The sequence below is a fragment of the Rutidosis leptorrhynchoides genome, chromosome 3 (genome assembly GCF_046630445.1).
Source record: "Rutidosis leptorrhynchoides isolate AG116_Rl617_1_P2 chromosome 3, CSIRO_AGI_Rlap_v1, whole genome shotgun sequence".
Classification (NCBI taxonomy): Eukaryota; Viridiplantae; Streptophyta; class Magnoliopsida; order Asterales; family Asteraceae; genus Rutidosis; species Rutidosis leptorrhynchoides.
This window is the reverse complement of record NC_092335.1, coordinates 392,441,095-392,450,439: the sequence shown is the minus strand read 5'-3', so window position 1 is coordinate 392,450,439 and position 9,345 is coordinate 392,441,095. Positions and strand designations below refer to the sequence as shown.

At 36.2% G+C, this 9,345-nt stretch overlaps 1 protein-coding gene across 1 annotated transcript; it reads right to left on the bottom strand.

Moving 5' to 3' along the window:
- Positions 1-8,252: 8,252 nt before the first annotated feature.
- LOC139901346 (uncharacterized mitochondrial protein AtMg00860-like) lies at positions 8,253-8,959 on the bottom strand. The gene is made up of 2 exons (XM_071884073.1): positions 8,543-8,959; positions 8,253-8,438 (listed from the first exon to the last, which is right to left on the bottom strand). The coding sequence occupies exons 1-2, from the start codon at positions 8,957-8,959 to the stop codon at positions 8,253-8,255; spliced, it is 603 nt and encodes a 200-aa protein (XP_071740174.1).
- Between the last annotated feature and the right edge of the window lie 386 nt (positions 8,960-9,345).

Here is a 9,345-nt window from a genome sequence, read left to right as displayed (position 1 = left end):
AGTGTTTTAATATGTATTCATACACTTTTGAAAGACTTCAAGACACTTATCAAAATACTTCTACTTAACAAAAATGCTTACAATTACATCCTCGTTCAGTTTCATCAACAAATCTACTCGTATGCACCCGTATTCGTACTCGTACAATACACAGCTTTTAGATGTATGTACTATTGGTATATACACTCCAATGATAAGCTCTTAGCAGCCCATGTGAGTCACCTAACACATGTGGGAACCATAATTTGGTAACTAGCATGAAATATCTCATAAAATTACAAAAATATGAGTAATCATTCATGACTTATTTACATGAAAACAAAATTACATATCCTTTATATCTAATCCATACACCAACGACCAAAAACACCTAAAAACAAGAATACTTCCAAGATTGCAAGTTTACTTCCATGTTTTCTAAATCCATTCCAATTAATCATCCAAGATCAAGAAACCTTTGTTAATTACAGTAGGTTATCTTTCTAATAAAAGGTAATAATCATATTCAAACTGTAATTCAATTTCTATAGCTATAACAATCTTATTTCGAGTGGAAATCTTACTTGAAATTGTTTTCGTGTCATGATTCTGCTTCAAGAACTTTCAAGCCATCCAAGGATCCTTTGAAGCTAGATCCATTTTTCTCATTTACAGTAGGTTTATCCAAGGAACTTGAGGTAGTAATTATGTTCATAACATCATTCGATTCATACATAAAAAGCTGTCTTATTCAACGTTATAAACTTGTAATCACTAGAACATAGTTTAGTTAATTCTAAATTTGTTCGCAAATAAAGTTAATCCTTCTAACTAGACTTTTAAAATCAACTAAACACATGTTCTATATCTATATGATATGCTAACTTAATGATTTAAAACCCGGAAACCCGATAAACACCATAAAACTGGATATACGCCGTCGTAGTAAAGCCGGGGGCTGTTTTGGTTGGGATAATTAAAAGCTAAGAAGAACTTTGATTTAAAAGCTATACTTCTGAAAAAATGATTTTTCTTATGAACATGAAACTATATCCAAAAATCATGGTTAAACTCAAAGTGAAAGTATGTTTTTCAAAATGGTCATCAAGATGTCGTTCTTTCGACAGAAATGACTACCTTTTTCAAAAACGACTTGTAACTTGTATTTCTGACTATAAAATTATACTTTTTCTATTTAGATTCATAAAGTTAAGTTCAATACAAAACCGTGGCCACTGGAATCACTCAAAACGGATTAGAAACGAAGAAATGGCGAGTAAAACAAGATTGATAAAAACTACTCATTTTACCTACGTGAAAGTTAGTAATAAATCTATTCCAACCATAACCTAATCAACTTATATTGTATATTATATAATCTTGAGATACCATAGACACGTATACAATGTTTCGACCTATCATGTCGACCCATCTATATATATATTGCGGAACAACCATAGACACTCTATATGTGAATGTTGGAGTTAGCTATACAGGGTTGAGGTTGATTCCAAAATATATATAGTTTGAGTTGTGATCAATACTAATATACGTATACACCGGGTCGTGGATTGATTCAAGATAATATTTATCGATTTATTTCTGTACATCTAACTGTGGACAACTAGTTGTAGGTTACTAACGAGGACAGTTGACTTAATAAACTTAAAACATCAAAATATATTAAAAGTGTTGTAAATATATTTTGAACATACTTTGATATATATGTATATATTATTATAGGTTCGTGAATCAACCAGTGGCCAAGTCTTACTTCCCGACGAAGTAAAAATCTGTGAAAGTGAGTTATAGTCCCACTTTTAAAATCTAATATTTTTGGGATGAGAATACATGCAGGTTTTATAAATGATTTACCAAATAGACACAAGTACGTGAAACTACATTCTATGGTTGAATTATCGAAATCGAATATGCCCCTTTTTATTAAGTCTGGTAATCTAAGAATTAGGGAACAGACACCCTAATTGACGCGAATCCTAAAGATAGATCTATTGGGCCTAACAAACCCCATCCAAAGTACCGGATGCTTTAGTACTTCGAAATTTATATCATATCCGAAGGGTGTCCCGGAATGATGGGGATATTCTTAGATATGCATCTTGTTAATGTCGGTTACCAGGTGTTCACCATATGAATGATTTTTATCTCTATGTATGGGATGTATATTGAAATATGAAATCTTGTGGTCTATTGTTACGATTTGATATATATAGGTTAAACCTATAACTCACCAACATTTTTGTTGACGTTTAAAGCATGTTTATTCTCAGGTAAATACTAAGAGCTTCCGCTGTTGCATACTAAAATAAGGACAAGATTTGGAGTCCATGTTTGTATGATATTGTGTAAAAACTGCATTCAAGAAACTGATTTCGATGTAACATATTTGTATTGTAAACCATTATGTAATGGTCGTGTGTAAACAGGATATTTTGAATTATCATTATTTGATAATCTACGTAAAACTTTTTAAACCTTTATTTATGAAATAAAGGTTATGGTTTGTTTTAAAAATGAATGCAGTCTTTGAAAAACGTCTCATATAGAGGTCAAAACCTCGCAACGAAATCAATTAATATGGAACGTTTTTAATCAATAAGAACGGGACATTTCAGTTGGTATCCGAGCGTTGGTCTTAGAGAACCAGAATTTTGCATTAGTGTGTCTTATCGAGTTTGTTCGGATGCATTAGTGAGTCTGGACTTCGACCGTGTTTACTTGAAAAATGATTGCTTAACAAATTTTGTTGGTAACTATATATTTTTAACATGTGAATATTATGTGATATATTAATCTCTTAACGTGTTTGATATTATGTGATAGATGTCTACCTCTAATAGAAGTCCCATTGACTCACCTAATAATAATGAAGAGTCAAATGTAATTTGGAATGATTCGTGGACTGATTCACAAGTTCCCGAAGAAGAACCGGAAGAAGAATCAGAACCGGAAGAGGAGGAACCCGAGGAGGAAATTGAACCGGTGGGGGAAATAATAAAATGGTTAAGTAAAAGAAAATCCTCAACCAACCGACCAAGGTTAATTATGGTCAATGGTGTTTCCGCCAAGGAAGCAAAATATTGGGAGGATTACCAATTCTCCGATGAATCGGATTCTGACGAGAATTCCGATGATGTTATAGAAATTACCCCAACTGAATTTAAAAAGGCAAAAGAAAATAATAAGGGAAAGGGCATAAAAATAGAGAAATCTAATTCCAACCCCGATGAACTTTATATGTATCGTCAACCCCCGAAGCCCTTAAGTTGTAACAATGACTCGGAACCTCTAAACCACCAGGTTTTTCTAAACCGTTGTGGAAAACGACAGCTCGTATTAGGGGAACATCATATATCCCTAAAAACTTAGCAAAAAGAACCAAGTTCGAAAAAGAATAAACGAGTGAGTTGGAATAAGATAGTTGTATTTGTGCGGTGTAATATATGTAATATAGTGTGCTTATGCTTTACTATATATGTAAAAATTGCTTGTATTAATAAGTATCTTTTATGAATCTAACTCTTGTCTATTTTACAGTATAAAAACACAAAATGGATAGACAACCCAATATTTTAGAAGACTTACCCGGAGACATGATTGATGAAATCTTGTCTAGAATCGGTCAGAATTCCTCGGCACAACTATTTATGGCAAAATCAGTTTGTAAGACATTCGAAGAACGTTCCAAGAATGCCTTGGTTTATAAAAGGCTTTCGTTTGAAAGATGGGGGATATCACATTGGGAAACCCATAAGTTATGATGTGTTTACTTTGACGCATATATTGCGGGGAACCCAAATGCTATTTTACGCAACGGGTTAAGAAATTATTTTGACTCAATGTATCCGAATATAGGACTTCATGATTTAGAAAAAGCGGCTAACATGCAACATAAAGAAGCATGTTATGCTTACGGGTTAGTAACGTTCGCTTCTCACCAAAGTGAGAAAAAGAACATCGGGCTACAACTATTAAACAAAACGTTCCCACAAGTGACGGAGTCGGTAATTGGGGTAAGAAATGAGGTTTTTAGGTTATTACGAGACTGTTGGTCATTACGTAACCTTCATCCTTTTGACAACGTTACAACACGTTGTCATACTATCGGTCACAACGGTTACGTTCCACAAGACCAAGGATGGGAAGTGGTATTAGTAAAACCATAATGCATGACTTGTTTCTGGACGTATGAATTACGTGTCTTTGTTGCCTTTACTGAACGCCTTATTTATTAACTAGAATTATCTTCGCAACTACTTTGTATCAAAGTTTTATGTGCTATATTTCATGCTATATGTAAAATAGCGGTATTGTAAGTTTGCAAGTTATTGTATAAAGGTTTGAATATGATATATATTTTTTTGTGATTAGTTTTTCATATAGAATTGTAGTAGTTGAAATGGTATGTTAGCTACTAAGTATGAACTTAACCAGGTGTTCACCATATGAATGATTTTTATCTCTATGTATGGGATGTATATTGAAATATGAAATCTTGTGGTCTATTGTTACGATTTGATATATATAGGTTAAACCTATAACTCACCAACATTTTTGTTGACGTTTAAAGCATGTTTATTCTCAGGTAAATACTAAGAGCTTCCGCTGTTGCATACTAAAATAAGGACAAGATTTGGAGTCCATGTTTGTATGATATTGTGTAAAAACTGAATTCAAGAAACTGATTTCGATGTAACATATTTGTATTGTAAACCATTATGTAATGGTCGTGTGTAAACAGGATATTTTAGATTATCATTATTTGATAATCTACGTAAAGCTTTTTAAACCTTTATTTATGAAATAAAGGTTATGGTTTGTTTTAAAAATGAATGCAGTCTTTGAAAAACGTCTCATATAGAGGTCAAAACCTCGCAACGAAATCAATTAATATGGAACGTTTTTAATCAATAAGAACGGGACATTTCAACATGACACTTTAAAGGCGGAGTATGACATTCTCCACAATGGTTTACCTAACCTTGTCCAGCATGCTCTCGACTGCAAAGCCGTCGAGCAGCAATTTGTTGCAGCTATGGTTGCTGCATGTGCGTATGAGTGAACCCTGTTCTGGAATGTTATTCGCCAGGAACTGTATGTGCCCCCCGTGATTCCCCCCAATATTGCTGAGTTGCTCGTTGATGGAGCCAAGGAAAAATGTGAGGAAGCTTGTTCCCAACTTCAACAAATCTCGATCCCCCGTCTTCAATTTCTCATTAACGATCCTACCATCTCTGCGCGGGAGATAATTACTGACAAACTCAATTGAGTTTGTTAAGCCATCCATGGGTGGCTTGTTTTTGCCAATGAGGGATGGGCCTTGCATCTTGGAGGTTTCGCATCCCTATATTATATTTTTCTTTTCTATTGATAGTGGAGTATGCGTCTGATCGCTACGTGCGAGGATGACATACTCTCCTTAGTGTAGGACAAACGTTCCAGCCAATGCCACCACCTTTTTTATTTTTATATTAGCTTATATTGGCATATATTAGGTCAAATTTTTGTATATGTCCCACTTTTATGCTAAGCGGTTGACTTTATATTCTCCAATTGTAATATGTTAGCTTTTGATTGAATATAATTTCAAAAACCTTTTTGGTTAAGGCGCATTTATTGTATTTTTACGAAATCACTATGGCGGTTATAATGATTTGTTACAATATTATACATTCAATAACTCTTATGTAGAATAAATGCCATGACTTCATGACAGGAGCGACCCTTCAATTGTTTCATGATCTTTTTATTCTTGCGCCAACAATCCAATGTTGTACGCAAAAGTAAGCAAACCAATGCTTATAAGTTTATACTCAAGACTTTTATAAAAATTTTTATAAGTATGTACGCGTATACAATCTAATGCAAATTACTCGTACTATAGACAAACCAATGTCTATACTCAAGAGTCTTCCAGCCACGCCAATGTTCGGGTTATTTAAACAAGTAACCAAACTTATGTTTTATAGTCTAGACCATGCAAGTCACCGTCTTGCGCGGAGTACAAGCGTTTGAAACAAACCAATGTTTTACTACTGTCACCATTAAAAATAGTATTAGTAACCAAACTAAACTATGCCACTTGAGACTCGGAGTGTGTCCCTGTGCAGCTTAAGGGGCATGCAATCAACAAATGTAAAAATGCACAAGTTATTGGCTTAAATTGCATAATTCAATTTATTTCAAACATATCACTTGAGCAACACTTAGCTGTCATGTTTACAATGGAAAATAAAAAAATTTCATATTAAAAACTTAAAACAGTTATTTAGGGTGATCAATCCCTCTGCAATTTTTTTATATGTAGCACTGTTTCAGTGTTTGCGCATGCCAGGTGGTTTTATTGCTTTTCCATCTAAACTTGCTAGCCGATACGCCCCTGTATCGCTTACGCCAATAACTTTGTATGGTCCTTCCTATTTAGATCCAAGTTTACCCGTGTCCTCTGCTCTGCTTGCTTCATTTTTTCACCACACAAGTCATCCAATTAGAAAGATAATGGTTGTACGCGCTTATTATAGTAGCTTGCGATTCTTTGCTTGTTGATTGCTTCTTTTATAGCCACCATTTCTCTGCGTTCTTCAACTAAGATTAGGTTTTCACGCAGTATTTGCTATTGCTACTTTCATCGAAGGAAGCTATGCGCATAGTTGGCACATTTATTTCGACAGGTATTACAGCCTCGGACCCGTACACCAAACTAAAAGGTGTTTCATTAGTTGCGCCCTTTGGAGTTGTGCGGTGTGCCCACAAAATGTTAGGCAGTTCGTCTATCCAACCCCTTCAACACAATCCCAGCCTTGCTTTGATTCCTAAAACGATATCCCAATTCGTAACCTCACACTGACCATTCGCCTGAGGGTGTGCGACTGATGTAAATGTTTGTTTTATATTCAATTCTTGGTACCAGTCACTAAATGGATTACCTTCGAACTGCGTACCATTGTCGCTTACTATTTCATTTGGTATTCTAAATCAACATACGATGTTTTTCCACATATGTTTTTCCACATAAAATTTCAAATTTGCTTGACTGAATTTGTTTTTAGTGGTTTGGCCTCTACCCATTTCGTGAAATAATCAATGGCTACTACCAGAAATTTTACACCCCCTGGTCCTGCGGGGAATGGCCCCACTATGCCGATTGCCCATTTACAGAACGACCATGGAGACGCGACCGGTATCATAGGATGTCGCGGAGCCTTGCTTACCGGTGCATGAAGTTGACACGATTGACAGTTTCGTATTACCTCTACGGCATCTCTATACATTGACGGCCAGTAATATCCAAGCCGTATGTTTTTGGACGCAACTATTTTGTGTCCCGAATGTAGAGCGCACATTCCCTCGTGTACTTCCCATATGATTGACTTCGCTTGAGTTGGATTAAGGCATCGCAAATGAGGTCCCAGAAAAGACTTTCTATATAGAATTCCCTTGTCTAACAGATACATTGGTGCTTTCATCTTAATCTTTCTTGCTTCACTTGAATCTATCGGCAATGTACCTTTGGTTAGAAATTCTATTATTGGTGTCATCCAACTCTACTCCTCTTCTTCAACTGCAGCCGAAACACTGTCTTCTTCAATAGATTTTACTTTAACTTCCTCAATCCAAATTTCTTTCTTAAAATGACTGAATGTTAATGCGGCTAACTTACTTAGCGCATCCGCCTTTTTATTCAGCGTCCTCGAAACCTGAGTTATCTGGAATAAATCGAAGTCAACTACTAGCTCTTGCACAAGCTTTAAGTATTTTTGCATTGATTCATCGTGTGCTTCGAATATTCCATTAAATTGGTTTGCAACTAACTATGAATCAACATATACTGACAGTTCTTTAATCTCCAAATATTTTTCTACCAGCATTCCAGATAACAATGCTTCATATTCAGCTTCATTATTTGTGACAGGGAAGCTGAATCTCAGTGCGAAGGTATATTCCTCTCCTTCTGGACTTTTTAGGACTATTCTTGCCCCTGCACCTTCTGGGCCACAAGCCCTGTCTGTGTGCATTTCCTACAGCTGTTCGGGCGGAGGTGGTATTTCTTTTGATTCATGTGAGACTTCGATATCTCCAGCTGTTTCAGCCAGATAATCTGCTAGGACTTGCCCTTTTACCGCACTTTGTGGTGAAAAGCTTATTTTATGCTCTCCCAATTCAATAGCCCATTTGGCCATGCGACCAGAATTTTTTGGTTTATATAGCACCTGCTCAACAAGTATCAGCGAATGTAAATTTGCTAGAATTTATCAAGCAGTTTTATATTTGTTTGACGACAAATTGTTGTTTGTCGTACCTGATTTATCGGCTGATCTGTTAGGACCCTTATTGGGTGCGCTTGGAAATACCTTCGTAAGCGTCAAGCCGTATGCACGAGTGCATAAACCAGTTTTTCGATTGCAGGATAGTTTAATTCGCTTCCCGTTAAAGCTTTGCTAACAAAATATACAGGCATTTGTAGCTGTTCGCACAGCATAATTATATAACTTTAACAGCCTATTGATTGAAAATTAGCTATTTTTAATTTTATAGTGCGTACCTGTCCTCTGTCTGCTATTAATACTGAACTTATTGCTTCCTTCGATGCAGCTAAGTATAGTATCAACGTTTCTCCCGCAATCGGCGCAGTCATTGTTGGCAGCTCTTTCAGCAACTTTTTCATTTCTTGAAACGCCACTTCTGCTTCCTCCGTCCACTTGAAATCAGTTTTCTTTAAGCAATTCTTCAATGTCCCAAAAAAGGGGAGTGATCGCTCTGCGAATTTTGATAAGAACCTCGTTAATGCCGCCAACTTACCCGTTAAACTTTGTACTTCTTTTTTATTTCTGGGTGACGACATATTATCGATTGCCTCTATTTTCTTTGGGTTTGTACGTATCCCGCGCTCAGTTATTATATGACCAAGAAACTTTTCTTCTTCCTCTCCAAAACTGCACTTCGACGGGTTGAGCTTCATACTAATTTTTCTTAACGACGCGAATGTTTCTAATATGTCTTCCAACAGACCTTGTTCTATTGTGCTTTTTATAACTAGGTCGTCAATGTATGCTTCTAAATTTCTTCCAATCTGACCTTTGAAGCTCCAGCTCTAATTCGATGATCCCGATTAGCCATGCGGACTCTCTAGAAAATCCTGCTAACGCAGTGTTAGGAGCCACTAGCTTGGCTCGCACAGCCCCTGGCAGCAATCGGAAACAGTGCTCGTACATTATATCAACACCACAACCGGTGTCTACATGCAATCGGTTGATGATGTACCCGCAACTTTTGACACGCCGCTTAATTGTGATGGGCGCATCCGAGGGTTCCTGTGCTATGGCCGGGAATATGATGGGAGTGTTT

Excerpts from the sequence above, each read along its gene's own strand:
- LOC139901346 (XM_071884073.1), bottom strand. The coding sequence starts at position 8,959 with ATGAAGCTCAACCCGTCGAAGTGCAGTTTTGGAGAGGAAGAAGAAAAG. Across the intron at positions 8,439-8,542 it reads TAATAGCAGACAGAGGACAG|CAAAGCTTTAACGGGAAGCG; the intron begins GTACGCACTATA and ends ATATTTTGTTAG.